The sequence below is a fragment of the Protopterus annectens genome, chromosome 6.part1 (genome assembly GCF_019279795.1).
Source record: "Protopterus annectens isolate FY-2018-M chromosome 6.part1, PAN1.0, whole genome shotgun sequence".
NCBI classification, from domain to species: Eukaryota; Metazoa; Chordata; order Ceratodontiformes; family Protopteridae; genus Protopterus; species Protopterus annectens.
The window spans coordinates 74385549-74409805 of NC_056738.1; the positions used below are offsets into that span (position 1 = coordinate 74385549).

Sequence of the window (24257 nt, forward strand, 5' to 3'; positions counted from 1 at the left end):
AGTCCTCATACCCTGTTCTGTCAGAACCAACATGTGCATTCAAGTCACCCATTATCAACACCAATTCATGTTATACTCTTTTATCTAGTATGTCCTGCAGCTGCTGTCTGAATGCACTCTCTTCCTTACTATCACAACCTTGCTGTGGGGCATAGGCTGAGGTTATGAATACTGCCCTATCATTAAACTGGAGTCTGATTGCCATGAGTCTGTCATTAATTCTGATGATATCCCTCATTACCTTCTGAAGCCTCTCTTTCACCACAATTTCTACATCATTTCTACCCTGTCCCCCACCTAAGTAGTAGACTCTGGATCCCAAGCCAAGTGGCTTTGCTGCATTGCCCTTCCATCTCTTCTCTTGGATACATAGGATGTCCTGCCTCCTCCGTATCATCATGTCATCCACTACATTAAGCATCGCAATTCTCTGTTCATGTTTGGCAGGTTGGTTGGTTTTACACCCAGTTTTCGCTCAACAGAGCTATCCCAGGTATCTCAGGCTGGGAAATTGGACATCAGCAGGCCAGTAGCTTATTGACCCAGGGCTGCTGGACTTTATGGTGGACACACAGTGGCCAATAGGGGTACATATAGCCCTCCCACCATTAGCAAGGGACCCTGGCATAGGCCAGAGTAGGCCGGGTCCTCAACCAACTTATCACTAGTAACTACCCATGCCCATTTTTGCCACAGTAGTCAACATGACCGAATCACCTAGAACCATATTTTACACCAAGTGGCTAGCCCTGCCATGGCATGCAGTCTTTGATCCGTGTTCTCCTATCTGCGCACCACAGACGATGCCCAAGGTGGTTGGTGTGTACAACTCTTCCCCCTGTAGGGCACCATGTAGAGTCTGTGCTGCTGTCCGTAGCTCCATTCATTGTTGAGTTTGAGATGGAAACACTCAGCATATTTTTTGGGTGTGGGAGAAACCCCATGGAGACATAGGAAAAGCATGCAAGCTCCAAACAGACATTGGTCAGAGGTCAGGATCGAACCTTGTACATGAGAGGCAAAGACCTTAACCATTATGTCAACTGGTCTTCTACAGTGACATAAAGAGGACTGAATGTATACTGAACCTGCCAAAGATAAAAAACCATGTGAACCATTTATGTGTGTGTGTGTGTGTGTGTGTGTGTGTGTGTGTGTGTGTGTGTGTGTGTGTGTGTGTGTATATATATAGATATAGATATGTTTTATTTAATATATATATATATATATATATATATATATATATATATATATATATAGATCTTATATAATGTGTATATATTATGTGTATATATATATATATATATATATATATATATATATATATATATATATATATATATGTATATATATATATATATATATATAGGAGAAAGATGTTTTGTGTGTGTGTGTGTGTATATATATATATATATATATATATATATGTATATTTTTGTGTGTGTGTGTGTATATTTTATATATATATATCTATATGGAGAGAGAGAGAGAGATGTAGACACGCATACAATACACTAATAATGTACACATCAGGTCTATCCACAGGTTCTTGCACATCCTTTAACAACCTTTTTGATGATGATGATTCTGAATCCAGGTTATGACTTTAAGCTTGCAAGAGATTTGAAAACATCAATAGGAGGGACTGTATTTTGAAACTGAGAGCCTCATAATTTTTCTGGAAATGAAGCATCAACTGCAGGTCAGCTGAAAAATTCTTCCATAAAAAATTATCTCTACTGTGTATATCCTTTGGAGAAGTATCAAAAGGCTTTGAGGCAATGCCTTCGTTACTAGAGCCATCTGGGTGCACATTGAAATCATCTGCAACATTTAAAGAGAAAGTAGATGTTTTTTCCTATTCTTTTTAATGTCTGTGATTACTGTTGGTACCCATGAAGATCAACGTCTTGCATTCCAGACTCCGATGCACATCAGTTCACTGTTCACCATTTCACTGTTGCTATATTCATAACATTAGGGATCCCCTGCCAAGGGCGGCCTGATGCCTGGCCAGTATACCATGTTTTAGGTTGCTTTAAGGTATGATGTACATCACACACATGCTCCATGAGTAGTGTAGGGCATAAAGTACCATCCTCAGAACTTCTTTGCCGCCAGTCCAGACAGCATCTGTTGATTGTTGAACTGGATGCCAAGATTCTGTTGCTGGTTTCACCAAGCTATTGCAGGTAAGTGCCCCATTGGGGTTTCTTTTTTACTTATTTTTTTATATTGCTTGTGGGGTTTCATGTCATGCAAGAAGGGTAAATGTCAATGTAGGAGACCGATTCTCCATAAAGATCGCCACAAACAGTGTCTGTTTTGCTTTGGCACCTCACACAACCATATGTCCTGTTCCATCCGTCAGGCTTTGTGCCTAAAACCCGACTCTCTTCTTTGGTACTTTATCTTGAGAATCAGCGTCTTAAGCTTCTTGAGATAGATATGATGGAGGAAACTTCCCTCTCAGAGGGACAGCTGTCAATGAAGAAGAAGGCCATGAAGCCCAGTACAGATTCTTCTGCTGTTCAGACTCTGCTGTACATGTCTCCTGAGGTGAGTGAATGCCCGAGGTTTGCTTGGTTTTATTGTTAGATTCCTCTGCCACAACCGGGATGGAGGCTGGTGGGGATCCGACTTTAAACACATCCGAGGAGGCCTTCCAGATGTCCACTTCGGATGTTCAGGGGGAACCACAGCTGGTTAACTGTTATGGGCCTAGGGGTGTTCCTTAGATATTAGTCAGAGAAGAACTCCTTACCACCATCATTAAATGCTGTCCTGAGTCAGAGCCTTCTGTGTTATAAGGCGGACATCCCTTTGAAGAAAAAGCAAAAGACTAAGCACATTACTCCTGCTCACAAGGACCCTCAAAGTGAATGGCAGTCCTTTACTCAGGGATTGTTTAGTACTTTGATGGCATTGAAACCTCCTCAGCGAGTTTCTGTTGAGCTCCCCCTTGGTCCTCTACTCCTCTTAAATGATCCAGGGAACAACATTCTTCTCAGGATGAGCCAGGTTGATTTCACTTTCCCTCTCCTTTAGGTTATGGCTCAGAGGAAGAGGAGTCTAGTAGTCCCGATACTCCCTTTGAAGATATTTCTTTTGGGGACACAATCTCAAGGATGATGGAGTTATTTAAATGGGATTTTGCTCAGGTTTCTGAGGTACAAAAAAAGATACTGTGAGTTGCTGCATATGGACTGTCCTATGCCTTCTGCTGTCCTTCCTGTTCTGGCTGCCTTACTGGATGCATTTTCTAATGCTTCTAAGGCTCCAAACTCTCAGTCCCCTGCTCCCAAGATACCTGATAGATTCTATAGAGTGCATGATGACTGTGAATTTTTGTACAGGTTTTCTGCTGACCCCCTGGTTGTGTCTGTAGTTTCTGACAAGTCCTCTCAGTTGTTTCCTTCACCCATGTTACTGCTCTCTGATAAAAATATTAGGATCGCAGAAAGGCTATGCAGGAAAGTTTATACCTCTGCCACCATGGCTTTTAGGGCTGTTAATTATCAGACCCATGTGCCCAGGTATTTTTTGGCCCTCTTATCCCAGGCTTGCCAGGTTATTTTTGACTTTCCACACTCTGAGGGGAAGACTTCTGCCCTCTTTCCCTGTTAAGAACTTCTTGACAGGTGGCATGTCATTCCATCAAATGTAGTTATGATGCAGCAGTGTTTCTTCTAGGGCTGCTGCTTTTGGGTCAGTGATGAGGAGGTATTCTTGGTTTTGGCTTCAGTCTTTACTGATGATATTAAGGCTAAGTTGATGGGTGCCCCTCTTGATAATAAACATTTGTTTGTTGAAGCTGCTGCTGCTTTGTCCCTTCAGGACAAGGGCAAGGCTTTACAGGAACTTAAACATGTTTGTTTGTCCTGTGCCTAAATTCCAGAGAAATTACCCCAGTAAGTCAGCTTTTGTTCGCAGGCAATCTCAACCTCCTCTTAAGGGTAAAAAGGGTGATAAGTGGGCTCTTTCAGCTGAAGCTACTCAAACGTATGTGCCTCAGAAGTATACTTTTCTAGATAAACCAGGTGCTGTCTGATGATCTTGTTCTTCCTGGCCACGTTCCTCTTTCTCTTCGCCTTTCTCTCGTTCTTCCTCTTTGGCTACAGATTACTCAGGATTCCTGGGTCCTGTCCATTAATTGCCAGGGATACTTAATGGTGTGGAAATCCCTTCCCCCTTTTATGGGTATTCCTCAGCCCCCTCAGGAACAACTGTCCTCCTTTCTAGAGTTGCTTCAGGATCTTTTAACTCTGGGTGCTATTCAGTAAGTGCCTATGTCTCAAATCAGAGGGGGTTTTACTCCAGGATGTTTCTAGTGCCCAGGAAAGAGGGTACTTGGAGACCAGTTCTAGTCCTCTCTCATCTAAACACTTTTTTGAAGGTGCCTTCCTTTCGAATGTTGTCTCTTCAGATTTTGTTCCCTCTTCTGCTTCCCCAAGCTTATATGGTATCTCTGGATCTCAAGAATGCTTCTGTCCATATCCCAATTCATTCCCTTTTCAGGAAGTTTTTATGCTTCTCTGTTGCTTCCTGTCATTTTCAGTTCTGATTTGCACTTTGGCCTTTCTGCTGCCCTAGGGGTATTCACCAAATGCTTCACTCCTGTGATTGTATTTTGCAGGATTCAGGGGATCTAAGTTTTTCCTTACTTGGATGACTTTCTGTTTCAGGCATCCTCTCCAGAGATTATTTTGCAAAATCTTCATTTTTGCCATTTCTCTTCTGCAAAGCCTGGGGTTCATAATAAATTTCAAAAAGTCTTTCTGACTCCTTAATACTCATTTCCTTCTTTCAGATTCTTCTTCTTCTGACCTCTGTAACAGCCAGAGAATTTCTGAAAGCTCTGAGGTGCGTGGCATCCACCAATCCTTATGCTCCCTCCGGCCAAACTCCACATGAAAGTTTCAGTGGTTTTTGAATTCAGTTTAGCTTCAACATTCTGCATCCATTAGAGTTTTTAGTTCATCTTTAGCCTTTTCTCAAGGAGGAAGTTCACTGGTGGATCCATCAGTTGGCTGTAATTCCAGGGCTCCCCTTTCATCCTCCTCTTTCCTCACAGGAGCAGATGTGGGATGGGGAGGTGCTTTTAACTCCCTAAAGGTGCAGGGGATGTGGTTGCCTCTTCAACAAAAAGAGCACATCATTGTCAAAGAGATGAGTGCTCTTCTGCTGACACTTCAGCCTTTTCATCTTTTTTTCTCCCCAGGACCTCTCAAGGTGTTTACAGCAACACTGCAGTGATGTGGTATGTAATCAAATGGGGGGTTTGGGGGGTTGGGAGACAAGATTTTTATCTTCTTTGCCGGTTAGCACACCTAGTGTGAGATCTTGTTATCTAGTATCAAGTGACTCTTCAGGCAGTTTGCATTCCCCCAGGTCAAAATGTTGTGGCGGACACTGTGAGCAGGTCCTTAATTCACTCCCACGAATGACTGCTTCACAGGGAAGAGTTTCTGGACATTGTTCACCAGTGGGGTACTCCTCAGATAGATCTTTTTGCCTCTTCTCTGAACAGACAACTTCCTCTTGTTTGTGCCAGAGTCCCGGTCCCTCTGGTTTGGAAGGTGACACTTTTGTCTTTTTCTTAGAAGGAGATGTTTCTCTACGTTTTCCCTCCCCTTCCTCTCATTCCAAAAGTTCTGTTTAGAATTCAACAGGTTGCTCCCAAAATCTTGTTGGTGACTCCCTTTTGGCTGAACAGCATTATTTCCCTCTTCTGCCTTTAGCCAAGGGCAGTCATCACAAGTTACCTCACAGGATGGACCTACTCACACAGGACAAGGAATATCTCATCCATCCCCACCTGTCCACTCTTCATTTGACACTGTGGGTGATAGGATTTTGATTCCATATAAACACCTTTTTGTGAGGATGAGCTTAGGGTCCTGCAGGGGTGGCCAGTCAACCCAGTACTAGGAAATCGTAGTTATCTAAATGGAAGAGGTTTTCTTTTTGGTGTCTTTCTTGTAACCTGGATCTACTTTCTGCGTATGTCCCTTTGATTCTTTCTTATCTGTGTGAATTTCTCAGTGCTGGGTTGGCTTATTCTTCTGTTAAGGCCCACTTATCAGCTATCTTTGCTTGTCTGCCTTTATTTCCTTCTTTAGCTTCTAGATTTGAATCTACACAATTCCTTAAAGGGTTCCTTTATATTAGGCCTCCCAGGAAGCCTGTTCCTCCTCCCTGGGATCTCAATTTTGTTTTGGAGAAATTGACTCAAGCTCCTTCTGAGCCTGCTGCTTCAGCTTCCGTACAACATTGCTTTACTTTTGTTAGCCATTACTTCTGCCAGATGGGTGTCTGAGCTTCAACCCCTTATGGCTTGTCCTCCTATTTTGGTGTTTCATAAAGACAGGGTGTCCTTGTGTACTAATCCTCCTTTTATGCCCAAGGTGTGAGTGAGTTGTCCTTATTCATCTGCCCACTTTTTTCAGTATGCTAGTGAGAAGGTGCTGCACATGTTGGATGTGCATAGACAACTCAGATTTTATATAGATAAGACTAAGACTGTTAGGAAATCTGGTCAGTTTTTTGTTTCCTTTCATCCTAGGTCCTTAGGATTAGCTGTGTCCAAGCAAACTATTTCTTCTTGGGTCTCTAAAGCTAGCTTCTTTTGTTATTCCTTTCATGGTAAGAGCCTTCCTTGTTCTGTTAAGGCTCATTCAGCTAGAGCTGTGGCTTATTCTGGTGCTTTTTTCAAGGGTTTGGATACTAACTCAGTGCTTGAGGCAGCTACCTGGACTTCTGTGCATACATTTATCAAGCACTACAAGTTGGGTGGCATTTCCAGAGACAGAGCTGGCTTCTTAGAGGGCTCTGCTGGTCCTTCCTTCTCCCAAGTTTCTTCTTCAGCTTTGGCACTCTCCCTAATGTTATGAATACTGCAACAGTAAAATGGAAGGACATAGTACAGTTGTGTAAAATCTTACCATAACAGTAGGTGTCCTTCTCTTCTCTGTTGCAGTATTCACTCCCTCCTTTCTCACCTTGGTCCATTTGTCTTCTGGATGTATTGGTTACCTAAGGCTTTGCCATACTGGCTGGAGGTTGGGCTGTCCTTGGCAGGGGATCCCTAATGTTATGAATACTGCAACAGTAAAGGGAAGGACATCTACCATTACCGTACTTTCTTAATGTTCCTTCATAAATTCTTGAGCTAAGCTGAAGTACCCCCGGAAAAAAATGTGCAACCCAAATATTGTCTGAGAAGCAATGAAAGATAGATAAAGGGTAGAATAAGCTTGCTTAAAAGGAGCGGAGGTGCTTGATCCGTCCACTGACAAATACTCTAAATCTGACTTGATCACAGGTGTGACACCAATAGATACTGAATGAAGTGATTATGTTTATATACATTCTTATTTAGCGTGGACTTTTGTAAGAAAAATTTTGTTGGTTTACAAAGAGACTTGAGATGCCTGCTGTTGGCAGACATCAGTTTGGAAGCACCCTGCACTGTTGGTATGAGCACCATTCAAGAATTTACTTTTCTTATTCAGTTTCTTAGATGCCTCCACTGAAGATTCTTCCTTGACAGGCCTTTAGCACTCTACTGACTGTCTTGCCTTCTCTCAATCTCCATTGTACTTGTCAATAAAGGAAAAAACTTAAACTTTCTTAAGTGTATCACAGTTAGGACCATATGCCTTTGACAAGCACACATCTCAGACTTTATTTTGATTTCTTCCACAAAAAACATTGAAAAAAATTGTGTCTTACGTTAGTCTAATGTCCAAGTGTGAATACAGAACTACTGAAATGATGAAAACTGAATATAATGCATGGCAGTACTGTATATAACTTTTTTACACACACACACACACACACACACACACACACACACACACACACACACACGTGCCTCAACACACCTACATCCTTATGCTTGAAGGTGGCCACAAGACCAGTAAAGACCAGCATAAGGAAGAGTAGGACAGCTGATAAAATTTGATCAGTCTAAGGGGAAAAAAGGGAAAATCGAACTATTATCCTCTGTTATAAATATTGTGTAAACCAAAGGCAGGATAATTACTATAAATAATTGCAAAGTAGAATTCAAACACTGTCTTTTACTTTCATGAGACTTAAGCTATGTCCTGTCATATGGTTGTAGATCATTTTTAAGATCTTAGGTACTTCACACAAACTTGACTCTGATACTTGAAAGTATCTGTTTTCTAAAGCTGTGTGCTGAGGCAACCGATTCTAGGTAGGAAAGGAAATATATATGTATGTATGTGTGTATACATGTATGTATGTATGTATGTGTGTGTGTGTATATATATATATGTATATATATATATATATATATATATATATATATATATATATATATATATATATATATATATATATATGCTGTGCAACAGCTGACTAGCACGTATGGACTGTTGCAGTTAAAGGAATTCTTGGAAATGAAAAGTTCTCTTTCAGTGTTAATACTAGAGACCTCCCATGTAAATGGTTATATGCCATGAAATGTCATTGTCAAAATTTTGGGGACAGTCTGTGAAACTGAGTGTTATATGCAGTAAACTGTGTAAAATGAAACTTTATTTGAGAATTATTGCTCTAGTTGTAAAAGTAAAGCTGGAATAAATAATGCTGGAGAATAATTTGGATTTTAAGTTAGAGTGTTGCCAAAAAACAACAAATTGTGGAAAAATATTTGATACCTTTTTAGGAAATGTGGTTGCACAACAACTAATGAATAAGACAGTCATGGTTTTTCAGCTGTGTGGAAAGAAGTTGGAGCATGAACTTGGTGTAAATCAGTCAAGGCAACCAGGGCGTACTGTCTTTAAATAGAGAAAGTAAGTAGTAACATTGGAATAAATTGTTTTTGAAAAATGTAAGTAAAATTATGGAGATTTGAAATGATGTTGGCAGGCTGTGACCAACACAAGAGATACTAAAGTAAAGCAGAAAAAGAAGTCATTGATTTGTCCAAAAGAGACACTGAACCTTCTGTACAGGTAGAAACAATGAAAGAAGATAAACTTTAAAATGCTCAGCCAAGTGTCATCCTAATCAGAAAGGAATAAGTGGCTTGTACTGTAACAGAATTTGGGTTTTCTGCAGAAAGAGAATGAAAGAAGCAATGGAAGGTGTGAAAGGACTATATAAATGGTCTGAGCAGCTCCAGGAAGACCAAACTAAAGCAACCCAAAAGCGAAAAAAAAAACAAACATTCATTTTAAATTAGTTAAAAGACATTGTGCATTAAATGGAAAAAGGGCAAAATGATCTGGTGGTTGAATTTGTAAGATAAAAGAAAAGTCTGTTTCAGTCCCACGCTAAAATTTTTTGTTAAGAGTTGGAGAAGGCAGAATTGTGGCAAGAGTTAAAAATGGCCGTGGATTCTCTACTTGATCAAGAAGTGAAGTCCAGGACTGTGTAAACTGAAAATGAGGCTAAAGCTGCGACTCCAAGAGATTGAGAATAAAGTCAAGAACTATACAGAAACTCTTGCTGACAACAAAAAAAAGCAAAAAGCAAGGCACTTTGGTCCATTTGATTTAACAAATAAGGTCTGAAAGTATCAAGGAAATCAAACAGTAGTACTGTGTGAAAAACTTTAAAAGTCTGTAGAAAAAAGTACAAAGATGTAAGAAAAATGAATTACATCCATTTGACCAACACAAAAGGGCATTGGAAGAAAACTGCAAACAGAATGAAATCTTGTTGCAATGTTTTTGGAAGAGAAAACAAAATTGTACAGTGCTGTGGTCAAAATAAATATGAAGTATAGTAACTCAGGACTGAGAATAAGACCCAATCCAACTCCATCTTCTTGAGATACAAAATTAATGAAGCTAAAACAAAGGTAATAGTGGTAAATTATGTACCGCACACAAATTGGTCCAGCAATATCCATATTTATGAGGGCATAATACAATGAAGTATTTAGGAGTATGGATTAGAAATGACACTGTGGTGGCAGCTAAGGATATGTGGGAAGAGACTAAACAGAAGATAATACAAAAATTGAGAAACCAAAAGTTTTGTTATATGGCTGTGGATACTAAGATACAAGCCATTAAAATGTTTTTAGTCCCCTTAGTCTTATACACAGGTCTGGCATACTTTTATCATCCGGAGAAGTTGTGGATAGCAATTAAAAAGAGTTGAAGGATTTTATGTGGGAAGGGAAGACAGCAAGTGTCAAGTGGGATAAGCTGATTTTATCAATAGAAAAAGGTAGACTAGGATTACCTAATTTGAGGGGCTATTTTAGAGCAACACAGTTAAGGCTCTTATACATAGCACAAGAAGAAAACTGTAATTCAGAGTGGAGAGGAATGATGCTGACACAGGGAGGAAGCTCAAGAAATAAGGAGAGATTGGGATTTTGGATGCAGACTCAAGGAGAACAACCAAAATCATGCAGTGTATTATATTCATAAAATAGCAGGGAGTATTCTAAAAACCAAACCAACACGAGAATAAAGAAAAGAGATTTTGCCGATAGGGTTGACTGTAGTCAGGGATACAGATAATAGGCAAGAGGGGGCTGGAATTTATTGGAGAAAACTGGCAAAGGAACCAAGGCATTGGGAACACATAACTAGAAAGGGAAAGGTAATAGAATGGGAAGAGGCCAAAAATGTATTTGGACTGCAGTTTAGAGATTGCCTTTCCTATCAAGGACTGGAATCAGAATATAGGCAAAGAGAAATAAATAGGGGGCTCCTAATTGAAAGACCAGCACTAGTAGAGTTTTTAATAGAATCTAGAACAGAAGCTGCAGTTAAAAAAGGAATAATTAGTAAAGCATATAAAATATTGCATGTTGGTTATAAGAATCGATCAGAGGAACTTAGAAAGGATTGGGATGAGAGAGTGGATAAGCAATTCACAAAGAAACAATGGGTGGATATATGTATATCTCCCAAATATGCAACAAAGTCTAGAAGATTTAGGATCTTTGCCTGGAAATGTTTACATAGGTATTTTTATACCCCAAGTAGACTCCATAGAATTTTTCCTCAGGTGGATAGCAATTGTTGGAGGTGTGATGGGCAAGAAAGAGCTGGCTGGCAGCATATTTTTTGGGAGTGTGATGAGCTGGCAGATGTTTGGGATTCCCTGCGTACCGCTCTGTCAGAGATGGTTGGTGAGCAGATTGGACTGACTGGGGAGATGATTTTTTTGAGTTATGCTACAGAATTGGAATTGCCTAGACATAGTAAAGCCTTGCTGAGTCTAATTATGGTGGCTGCCAAAAAAGCAATTACTAGAAAATGGAAATCAAAGTCTAAACCAACTTTATTAGAAGTAGTGGATATAGTAACAGAGGTAAAACAACTGTAATTGGGATCTTTAGAAAAGGGAAGGACCAAACTACATAGGAAAACATGTGAATTGTGGGAACAATGTATGCAGAGCAGGAACGAGAGGCAGGATTTAAATGAGCCATGTAATGCTTAACTGACAATGACTGGATGGTTTATAAGTGATGTATAATGTTTAGAACTGCAGTTGTTTCAGTGTGTCTTTGATGTAAACTGTTTGCAACTAAAGTGATATTATTTTGTGTGTTTTTCATTTATATGAATGTAAGATTGCCTTTGTCATATGTGTAAATTTAATAAAAAATTTTGAAAAAAAAAAGACCCAGTGCAAATCCCTGATAAAAACAAAAAAAGTCATACTGCTGTGAAAGACCTGCAAAATTAAAATGCTGTAAATATCCTTAGGTGGAATATAGCCCAGCCATGGATTCTAAACCAAAAGGCTCAACACCTGAGTCTGATGTAAGCAGTTATCAGATCCTCATACAAATAAAAAGGTGCAAACATAATATAGGCAAATAGAACTTAATTGCTATGCCTTTGTGCAACCAAACGTGGAAAGTTTTTCTGTAAAGGAAGACTCTGGAAGTATACCAGTGATTGAAATGTAGTCTGTGAAACAAAATTATTAAACTAGAGAGCAGCATAATACTGTGGAATCTGTACTCCTGTATAGGAAAGAAAACACAACTAAGCATACCACTTCTTTATGTGGCAGTGGCGACAGTACCACATTAAAGTCTGAAATGGCAAAAATTAATTGCAAAGAGAGAGAGGTCGTACTGGAGAAAGCACAAAACCATTACTCATCCAGTGCATGAAATCTCTGCCCAAATTCAGAGGGAAGATTAGCTGCTGCAACATGTACTTGAAAATACCCACAAAGGAAACTTGTAAAAAGAAGGCCAGTGTGCTAATGCTTTTACAGGAGAAGCTTGATGATTCATTAAGGGTGATCCCAGACAGTCATGTCCTTTTTTAGATGTAAGTGCAAAATATCATCATCTGCATAAAAGGTCAACATTTCTTGATTACCATATGTTGTATCCTTTAATTTGTGGATCTCTTATTTTCTTGGCTAACAACTCAAAATATAAAGCAAGTAATGGAACGTAAAGAGACTCTCCCTGCCTAATTCCTTTGTTTGAACACAGCTTGTCATTGAGAAGACTTTCCAGCTTTACTCTTGACTCCGTCCCTTTGTATGTTCACTTTATTTACCTTATTATTCTATCAGGGAATGCATTCTGTAATTGGCCTTACAATTAAAATCCCTGCTGACACTACTGAATGTTTTCTGTGTATCAGCATTCACCAGCAGTAGTGGTGTTTTCGTGCACTCCATTTCCCTCGTGGTCATCACTGTTATTTTAATGTTATCAAGCATTTGCCCTCCTTCCAAAAAAACCACATAAATAATACTTTATATCAGTTTTAGTAACATGTTTGCAGTTCTGTTTGATAATATAGACATAAATACTTTATAATTGTAGCTTAATATTGAAATGGGTGTACATGATGTTAGATCTGAGTGGTCTTTACTATCGTTTGGTAATACAGCCTTCCACTGTTTTCTTTCAAGGTGCCAATACTCACCCCAGTTAAAATATTGTTGAACAGTCTTCCAGATCTTTATCTCTGTCTTCCCTCCTAACTTCCAAATTTCCACAGGCATATCTCTTCCTAGAGACTTTCCTGTCAATTGATTATACTTCACTGTTTTTTATTTCTTTTCCTGTCTGCGCTATTAGCTGTTGAGCTTCATCTTCCTCTAACCTTGGCATAACTAAGTCTTCATTAAATACTTCCATTTGCCTTTTCTTGGTTTCTCAATTCCACTGCAAAGTACAGATTCTCATGAATTTTTAAAAATATCTTGAGTACATATATAGACTAGTTATTTTTCTTTTCCCTGAGTTTGGCTACATCTCTCTTTTTTCTTTTGTCTAAGTCATTGTGCTAAAAGTTTTTGCACTGTATATAGTTACCAAAAATAATTGTTAGAGTATTTACATAATAAGCATGAGTATTATTTTATTTTTCTGTTGTTGTTGTTTATTAAGTCTCTACAGTTGCTCCTTCTCTTGTTCTCCGAGATTTCTCCTCTGCAAGACTTTTTAGTCTTTTGTCAACCCCTCTAAATAATTCCTATTACTTCTTTCCAATATATCTTTCTCAGTTATTTCTGACATACTTTTGAAGTCCATGATAATTTTATCCGACTCACTAGATAATAGTTTCTAAAGTAATCTCTGTCCTCCCAATACACCTAAGCAGAATATAATCCCATATAGTTAACATTACTGCAGCAGTGATCATTCATACATTTTATTTATTTGATTTATTTATCCTTTTTAGACTCTTTCAGGGAAGACCCAAGGTAATATTTATAATAGTAGGGAAAATTTGGCAACGGCACCTGAGAACTTCCCCTGCTCTTTTCAGTAGGTGCTGTGGGATCTTTTTACATCCACCTGAGCTGCTGCCAACTCAAACAGATGGGGCTTCAGCTTAACATCATATCGAAAGATGGCATACATTGGAGTGTAGCACCCCCCCCCCTTTATGCTGCAGTAGGGTGTCAACAATATATGTACCTGGTGGGAGAGACAGAACCCACAGCCTTCTGCGTGCCTGTTACCCCACTGACACTGTGCTGTCATGGTGACTTTACTTACACAGTTGTATGTATTAGAATTCTGTGTACTTTGTGAAGCTTTCAGTAACTCTCATAAAGTATTTTGTATATAACAACCAATCTTAAACTATGATAATTCTTGTTGTAAATGTTTTTATTATATCATTTATATCAAAATCCCAGACATGTCCATTTAAATCAGTCCATTAACCTGGTTACCAAGCTTAATAAATAATACATTTTGAAGCTTTCCTTCAGAGACTGTGGATTCAGGATTTTAACATTTCTCCATACTCTATAATTTAATTCATGTAGCATTATATTAAAATTGTTTTAGGCTAGTTATGTGAACAGTTAACCTAACTTTCCTAATATAAAGTTACTGTTTTTATTTTTATAGAGTTCATGCTTACAGTCGGTGTCCATTGGCTGGGAAGGCGGTGTCTACGTTCAAACATGTGGGCACACTTTGCATATTGACTGTCACAAGTCATATATGGAATCTCTGAGGGTAAGTATTCTTACATACACTAGTTTAGTTTCCATTAGTAACATTTTTGTAAGTTTGATTTTTACCTGCAGATTTATTTTTTTTCCAATCAAAGTTAACATGATACAAGATTTTATTCCAACATGTTCATTTACTTGTGTTGAAGTTATATTTTTGGCAATATGCTAGAGGCAGGATTAGATTGTGATATAGTTATGTACATCGGATCATACAAATAATGCAGTAAACAGATAGTAAATCATCACACACACAATGAGGAATAACAGGAGTGCAGTGAGTAACATTATCACTCCACAGCAACAGTTTTTCCTTTTTGATTCTAGGTTGAGTTTACTTTTCTGCAGTGCGCATACCCTCCCTGTGTTTGCATGTTTTTTTTTTCTCCTGGTGCTCTGATCTCCTCCTTCCTCCCAGAAGCATTCAGTAGCTTAATTTGCAATCTTCCAGACTGCCTATAGTCTGTGAGTGAGTGTGCATTTGTGTTGTCTGTTAGAGCTGCACCCTCCCTGTGCAGAATGAGTTTCAAAGCCTTGCAGCCATTGGAGCTGTTAATTGTCTGTGAGGTGCTTAGTGAAGTTGAGATCATCATCCCCACTGCATGAGTGACATCTTCAGTTATCTGCCAAGATAATCCAGTTCTGGCCAGCTTTCTAAACCTCAGACTCCCCTTCCTGTCTCTTCGTCTGTTAGCTGATTGGCTGAGCATATTGTGAGATGGAAGCCTTCAGCTTGTCTCAGGAAGTGTGAACTTACGTCTCTGACTCTTCACAGGATCTAGTGATTATTTTTCCAGCTTACTGCTCAGATAAGGCCCATTTGTGGACCCTTTTCTGTTAGTGTATTAGATTTATTGTTCTATTTCTATTTTTGTTTAAGGAAAAAATATTAAAATTTTTTTCTTTTAGTGTTTATAGTAAATGTTCTTCATATTGATCATTGTTGTCGTCCAGCTTCCCAAGCTTTGGGGTACCTTCCACACACCCAAACTGTCAAGCAACTCAAGCTAAACTGACTAAAGACAAGTTTGGGCATGGAGCCTTTCATAGCATTACTGCTGCCTAAGAGTATGCTCCTCTGAGGTTTATGAGGATCAACGGTCGGCTTGTAATTTCCTTAGCTGGGCAGATGATTTCCCTTTGGGGAAAAAAAAATCTTCCATTTTTTTATTTTATTTTTTTACTGATGTTTTATTACTTTCCTCTTCAGGGAACTTCCATTAAAGCTAGGAGTGTTGTGTTTTAATGGATTGCCTTGAGACTGTAACATACTTTTAACTGGAATTGATAAAACTATTTTCCGTGGAGAAATTGTGTTTATTTTAGGACTGTGGGGCTGCCATGGTGTTTGAAAGTCCCATTTTACAGTGTCTTTTTCTGTCATAAAAGTAACTTTTGTGGACTGCTGGTTTTACTGACATTGTTGCTTGTTTTCTCCAGGTTAGAGGCATCTTTTTCGGCTTGACCATGGAACAGATTGTCACTCCCATGGTCAGTCCTTCTTCTAGCCACAAAAAGAAAAAGTTAAACAGACAGCCTTTGCCACCATAGCAGGCTAGCAATTTGCCTCAGCCGCAGTGCCCATTTGTTGTACCTCAGATCACTCATCTTTTACCCTTGATCCCTCTGGTGTAGCACCTGCAGCCACTATGGACTTCGAGGTAGCCACGTCCTCTGCAGCTGATGCGGTCCCATCAGTCAACAAGAGAGAACCACTCTTGTCAATCCTGGGAGAGGGAACAGAGATGGTTTCCCTGTTGTGTACGAAAGCTGTTCCCATCCCTGGTGAAGTAGTGACTACCGTAAGTAACATGGTTGGCCCCATTTTCCTGTCAAAAAGAAACAGAATACCAAGCATGTACGTATTCCTACTCAAATTTCTTTGGATAGGAATAGTTTACTGGGACTGGTTCAGGGTTTGATTCAGTCTATTGATCCTTCTTGTAGAGTAGTTTTCAGTAAAAGAAAGAGGGGATGCCTCTTTTCCTGAAGAGATTCAAGATTTTGAATCTTAGGAAGATGCATAGACAGATTCAAGGTTTTGTCCTCAGATTTCTGATTCAGACTCAGAGGAGAGCTCTCGTTCTGATTTTTCCTGTGGAGTTAGTTTTCTCTGAGACTATTGCTAGAATGTCCCAGTGTTTTCAGTGGGAGAACACTGAGGTTTCTCAGTCCCTCAAAAACTACTATGAATTGTTATAGAATGATTTTCCAGAACATACACTCATTCCTCCTGTCCTGTCTGCTTTAAGAGGATGTGTGTCTTACTGCCTGTATTTTTCTGAATAGTCAGCCAGCTGTCCTTAAAAAAGCAGATAGGATGTATAAACTTCCTCAGTCTTTTTTAAATTTTTATACACTATTCCCAAACCTGACCCAGCAGTCAGAGCCTTAGTTGACTTCTCTGCTGCTAAACACTTAGTTAATTCCAGTCCTATTCTTTCTAATAAGGATGGGAAAATTGTTGATAACTATGGGGAAAAGTGTATACTTCTGCAGCTTTGAATTGCAGAATTTTAAATTGTCAGGCTGTTATGTTAAAGTTTATTCTGACATATTGTGAAAGTATGAGGAATATTTTATCTACAGTTTATTCTTGTGAAGAAAAATTTGCTTTAAATAAGTGAGTTTCTTTTACTGCACAGGTCAGAACTCATTGTTTCCAGTGCGTGTGTATAACTCTGTTGATACTTCCAGTGGTATGGCCACTGGTACGTTTTTAAGAAGATTTGCTTGGCTGCATTTTTAGAACCTTTCAGATTATATTAAAATGAGATTTTAAATTCTTCCTTGGATAGTGTTTGCCCCGTCTACTACAGAGTTTATCAGAAAGTGTGATGAAAGGGGAAAGCTGATCCAGGGAGTCTTAAGATTTTTCAGCCCTCCTTTTCCAAATTGTCCAAGTGATTTTCTGTCTCCTCATTCAGTTTTGGCAAAAAAACAGAATAAACAGTCTCAACAGAATTAAAGTAAACAGACATTTAAGAAGAAGTGGCAAGGAGGTTCTAGAAAGATGTCTCTAACATCCCAAAACCATGGACACTCACAACAAATCTAAATGACTATTCAAGAGAATTTGTGACTGTGGCCTTCTTTCTCTTCCAGAAAGTCTGAATCTCCATTTTACTCTTTGGCAACAGACTTTCAGACAAATAGGTTCAGAAAATCATTCATTTGGGTTACAGATGTTAGTGGGAGGAAATTCCTCCTTTCCAGTGGGTTATTTGGGTAGGACAGTGGTGCAGAGGTAACATTGTCGCCTAGCAAGAGGTTCTTTGGTTCGATTCTCAGCTGGAGTGCCTTCTGTGCGGAGTTTGCATGTTTTCCCTGCATTCGTCTGGGTTTCCTCTGGGTGCTCTGGTTTCCTTCCCCATTTCAAAGACATGCATCTGGACTGTTTCTCCCTGGCCTCCGCTGAAAATTGGCTTTGTTCCAAGTTGGACTTTCCTGGTAAACGAATGTTAAATAAAAATAAACAAATAAAATAAAATTCCACATCCTGCAGATCAGACTGTTTTGTTTCCATCTGTTCTTCATCCCATGTTGTCCCAATGAGTGATAGAACCAATTCTTCCTTCCCAGATGGGGAAATTTATTCAAGGATGTTCCTAGTTCTAAAGAAAAAAACTGTGTGGAGACCAGTTCTGGATTTTTCTTTCCTAAATATGTTCGTGAGCATGCCCAAATTCAAAATGATATCTCTTCACAACCTATTGTTTCTCCTTCCTCTTTCAAGTTTCCTGGCAAACTAGACTTAAAAATGTTTGTCATCACATTCCTATTCATCAAGACTTCAGGCATTTATTAAGGTTTTGTCCGTCTGGTTGACATTATCGCTACCCTTTGGACTATACACTGCACCAAGAGTGTTCACAAAGTGTGTAGCTCCAGTTATAGCTCAGTGTAGGCTACAAGGTATCTGTATTTTTCCATGTTTAAATGACTTGCTTATCTTTGCAGAATATTATTAAAAATGTCAGAAGCCTTTCTCTTGGGTAATAGATCTCCTGCACAGGCTGGGATTCCAAGCGAACATTCAAAAGTTTCTTGACTCCATCACACAGGATTGTTTTCCTGCGATGTCTGCTAGACACTTCAGTATAATGAGCTTTTCTTCCACAGAGAAAAATAGATGTGTATTTAGATATATTCCAAGGGTTTTCCACTCAGACTTTTGTCAGTGTGAGGGAATATCTCAGGATTCTGGATCTTATGGCATCCTTGATTCTCATGCTGTCTCTGGCAAGACTCCACGTGTGGAAGGGATGATGGTATATGAAGTCACTTTAATCCCAATACCAGGATCCTTTATCTTTTCAAATTCCATTTCTGGAGTTTGTGAAAAGAGAGCTTGCTTGATGGAGATGACAAATATCGCTGACTCCAGGTCTTCCCTTCTCCACTGTTGCTGCAAACCAGTCAATCACCACAGACACCTCAGACTTTGCTTGGGGAGCAATATGAAAGGGGTAGAAAGGCCTCTTGGATAACAAAGATGGTACAAAACACATAAACATAAAAGAGATGCTAAATCTTATCCAGGCACTCAACTCTGTGCATCACCTTTGTTCTCAATCACCTCTTCAAGTTGTTACAGACAGTGCCACAGTGATTTGGTAGGTAAACAAACAAACAAGGAGGAACCAGATCTTACCCATTTGCAGACTGGCCATATTAGCTTGAGATTTAATATTGCAGCACAATCTTACTCTGCAGGCATCTTGCATTCCATCAGAGCAAACTTTTGTGGCAGACAAGCTGAGCAGACCCTCATGAGTGGAAACTAGTTTAGGGGATAATCAAGGTTTGATCCATCTGTAGGGAGTTCTTAAGTAGGCATTTATGCTTCTTCTCTGAACAGCTAACAGGCATAATTCTGTTCCAGGGCTCCATGCAAGAAGGCTTGGAAAGCAGATGCTTTTTCTTTTCCTTAGGAATGTACTGCATGCTTTTCCACTCTTTCCACTGATATCCTGGGTACTTCTGAAGATTCAGAAGGAATCCCAAAAGATCATTGTGGTGACTTCCTTGGCCCAGGCAACAGTGGTAATTACTACTAACTTCCTCATAGACTGGATCTACTCACTCAAAAGCAGGTGTGTTTGATACATTTTGATCCCAAACAACTACGTCTGACTGCCTGGATGATAGAGTCTTAATACCTTTTAGGCAACTGTTTACTAAGGATATGCAGCAGATATTAATGTTGGCAAGAAAGCCTACTACTAGAATATTACACAGACACACACACACACACACACACACACACACACACACACACACACACACACACACACACACACACACACACACACACACACACACACACACACACACACACACACAAACACATGGAAAATGTTTTCTAGTTGGTGATAACATAATAACCAGCACCCATTCAGGGCAAGTATTTCTCTGGTTTTGCAATATTTGTGTGAGATGCTGTCCTGTGGCCTGCTTTACTCCTCTATCAAGGTTCATTTGTTGGCCTTTTCAGCATGTCTGCCCACGGATTCCCCATTCAGTGCACTCTCATATCAGTTTTTTTTGGAAGAGGTGTTGCATAAGTGACCTCTAAGAAAACTTGTGGCACCTCATTGGTATCTGAGATTTGTGGTAGAGAAGCAGCACTTGCTCCATTTGAACCAGTTAACCTGGATGACTTGAAGTTCTTAACATGGAAAACAGTTTTACTGATTGCTCTGACCTTTGCAAGTAGAGTATGTGCGTTGCTAGCTTTTATGATGAGTCAACCCTGTCTCATTTTTCACAGAGATAGTGATTCTTTAGGCATAAAAGAAGGATTAGTTCAGAAAGTGGTATCAGAGTTTACTTTAAGCCCGCTGTCCATCTCCCTGTGTTCTTTTCTGAAACCAAAAATGAGGGAGAAATGGTACATTATACCTTGGATGTCCACAGACAACTTTGGTACTGTCTTGACAGGACAGAATCTTTCAGAACTTCTGATCAGTTGTTCATTTCTTGTGAAGGTAATAAGAAGGGTCAACCTGTGACAACAAAACTGTTCCAGGAAAGGTCAAGGCACCCTGTGCTTCATCAATGGCTTTTTGGAAAGGGTTGGACTCGAAGTATTTTAGAAGCAGCACCTTGGTTCTCCTTGTGTACTTTCACAAAGCCCTACAAGCTAGATTCCTTTTCAGGGCTAGGTCAGGCTTTGCTAGGACCATTCCCCAGGGGCTCCTGGACCCTTCCCCTTCCACCTCCCAAATATTCAAAGCTTTGGTAATCTACTCATATAGCAGCAGTGATCAGTATGATGAACATAGTACAGTTTTGTAAGTAAACTTGCCATAACAGTAGATGTCTAAATGATTACTGCTGCATTAGCTGTTGCCTCCACTCTCCTTGTTTTTTGGTGTGTTTTATATGCTAGGGTGTGGACATGTGTTTGATTTTCCTAGAATGTCCTCTCAGGGCTTAACCTCCCTCTCTCAGTTGGCATGAAAGATCTGAAGGGCTTGGTACCCACACCTGTCTTTTAGTCAGTTCAGTTTGATCGCATGGAAGGTGTGCTGAAGCTTTGAAAGCTGGCTTGTTGTATCCATAGCAAGATGTAACCCATATAGCTTAGGCTGCTGCAACAGTGATCATGCAAACATTTAATGTTATAGTAAGTTATCTTATGCAACTGCAGTTTTTCAGTAGTTACTGTTTGTCTGACTAACAGTAACAAGATAGATTTGCTGAAAGCCACTTTGAGCGAATATATGTAGTTGGCTTTTCTTCATTGTTGTGCTAACATGGAGTTGGTATGTATGAGTTGAGGGTTGCAGGGGGGGGCTTGCCCTCCAGCAAAAAAGCTTTAGTTGGTATTCACTGAAAATGGCTTTCAGAGATTTTTATTTTTTTCTGTTTTGTCTGCTAGACAAAATAGCATTCAATAAGTAACCATGAAACTGATCTGGGGAGAGGTTAGTAACCACCATGACTGCCTTTCCTGTTGGGCCCTGCTTGAGATCATGGTGATGACAAAGACAGGCATTGGTGCATTTTTTAAAGACACATGAGGAACCTTTTCAGGTGGCTAGCATGGTCCTCCAAAACTCTTACTACTTCTGACAGCTTCCGAGTGGCAAATTGTGAACCCCTCAAAGTGGCACCAAAGGAAGGGTGAACCTCTAACAGTACCATTGAAGGAAGCAGTCTTGTGTGAGATTATCTGAGGCCTCTAATGACCCCACCATGCTGCCCCCATTCAATTGTGCTTGACAGGAAAGCATCCTGGAGCCAGGTGGAATGCTAGTGAGAAAAGGCCAAAACTGGGGGACTCGTGCTGTGGTAACTTAAAATGGACTTAAATATAGCAGACATAAAATACAGTAATAAATTGAAAGATAGTGACAAAGAGATGGAAAGAGAGAGAAGGAGCAAAAAAGAAAATGACATACTTATATCTGTTGGATATGACAGCTCTAAGTGCTTCCTATGATGTACTAGATTGGCACTAACTACATATACTACTGTGCCACTTGAAATAGTTCCACCTAGGTGCATAATCTCCAAATCCCTTTTGTGGATGTTCCAATGGGTATGCAGTGTCACTGTCACCTTTGGCTGGATTATGTGTGGCTGTGTGGAGGCTACATGGATAGGATTGGGTACTAGACATAAGATGTCATAGGGAGTGCATGGCAGTGGTTCTCTGGACATGTTGAAAGGGACATATTAAAAGCTGTGCATTTTGCACTTGCACAGTGGTAGCACCTGTGCGGCCCGACATACCTTTGTGAAGATACTGTGCTGTGACACAGACAGATAAGCAGTCATTTCCAACAGACAGAGCTATCAGCAAGTGCTTTACAGCAACCATAAAGTTATTTGCTACACACCAGGTAATATATTGTGGCTGTGGTAAAAAACACTGGTATGATAAGTGAAGTTATCACAACACAGGCATGTAATAGAGTAATTCATGAGGAACATTCTTGCAAGGCCCCCCCCCCCCAACCGTACAACTCCCGGTACTTGCGTATTATCGCAACCAGATTGCGAATCTCTCACAACCCGGTTCCAAATCGGTCATACTTTTTGAAATTAGGAACAAAGGACTCATTGTCCTTAATGTCATGAATTTTCAGTGATTAGTAACCTGGATGTCATATTTTACTCTTCTGTTACTCGTTGTTGAGGCAAGCTGAGAGCCATGTGAAGAAAATGTACTGTCTGGTCATGCTACTCGGTTGCGAAGAAACAGCAAGGCTGTTTTTCAGCTTTCTGTTTAGATTGTTCACATACTACTTTGCCATCCAGGAGTTATCTCCTCCCTTTTCTGTGTTAAGTGACAGAAAGGCATACTAAGTATCAAGTTTGTACACTTTTTTTTTTTTTTTTACCCCTTTTTGGATGACTGCTAAACCATCAAGCTTTTAAAACCTTTCTGGGGAAGTGAATACACAGACAATGTCCGTGCTTGAAAGGAGTGTGTTTATTTGCTGTCACTGTATCTGTTTCTGGATCCACATTTTGTTAAACCACTAAGAAACACAGTTGTAAACATGTCAATTACATACTTTTCACATATTTGACATGTGGTCAGGTTGCTCTGTCATTGGGAATTGGAGTAATTACTCCGCTTTACATTGTTCTAATGAAAATTAGAAATTAGAAATTAACATCTCTAAACAACTTGCATTGTGAAACATTTAGTCACCTTTTGTTATTGTTATTTTGTTAAACCACTAAGAAACACAGTTGTAAACATGTCAATTACATACTTTTCACATATTTGACATGTGGTCAGGTTGCTCTGTCATTGGGAATTGGAGTAATTACTCCGCTTTACATTGTTCTAATGAAAATTAGAAATTAGAAATTAACATCTCTAAACAACTTGCATTGTGAAACATTTAGTCACCTTTTGTTATTGTTAATAATAGTGATTATATTCTTTCAGTTTGAAGGCAGTTAGGTTCTTGTTGACCATCTAAGGTGCCATTACAAATAAGTCATTAATATTGAATCATATAGTATTTTATATATAAACATAGTACATACATAGTTTTGTGGAGACAGCACATTAATAAAATATCAGGGTCAGATTGCTTTTGCAGTATGCTTTTGCCATGGGAATTGTTGCAAAATGCTTCTTTTTATCGTAATTTATTGTAATATTAACTTTATTGTATTCTTACTTAATTAATGTATAAATCTGTTTTCTTTCATTTAAGATATAGTAAGATAATATTTTATATCTAAGGTGTCTCTATAAATAAATTATTAATATTGAATTACATAGTGTTTTAGATATAGCAGATATACAGCTCTAAGGAGACTGCACATGAAAAAAAACAGGGTCAGATTGCTTTGTCGAGTGTTTTTGCTGTGGGATTTGTTGCAAAGCACTTCTTCTTAGCGTATTTTCATGCATTTTTGCCCGAATAATGTATAATTTTGCTTCCTTGAATTTCAAGGTATAGTAAGATAATACTTTGTAGATATTTTATAGATATACATTTTTATGGATACCTATATATGCATTAAGTTATAGGTTTTATTTTATTATTATCCTGAACCTTGTATTTTAAGAAATTCTGTGAGACATGAGTTAATCCGTGCAACTACTATTCATCATTATTATTTAAAGCTGCACAGAAGCTTATTCATATGTAAATGCAAGATAATGTGTATGTATTTATTTATTTCATCTATTTATCTCTGTATGAATACTGATTTATATATTATATATATTATAAACTAAAATGCATTATAAGATGAGTTTATTAGTATTATATAAACGTAGTTTTTATATATATATTTTAACTAAATTATATCAGGTCTTTTTA

General features: G+C 39.0%; 1 protein-coding gene across 4 annotated transcripts in view; it reads left to right on the forward strand.

The window, feature by feature from the left end:
- Nucleotides 1-24257, forward strand: part of UBR3 (ubiquitin protein ligase E3 component n-recognin 3) — a 4226407-nt gene that overhangs the window by 2902935 nt on the left and 1299215 nt on the right. For all 4 annotated transcript variants that reach the window (XM_044075499.1, XM_044075501.1, XM_044075502.1 and 1 more), the window contains one exon: nt 14348-14458. In XM_044075499.1, coding sequence (XP_043931434.1) covers nt 14348-14458 — 111 coding nt within the window. The remainder of the gene's footprint in view (nt 1-14347; nt 14459-24257) is intronic.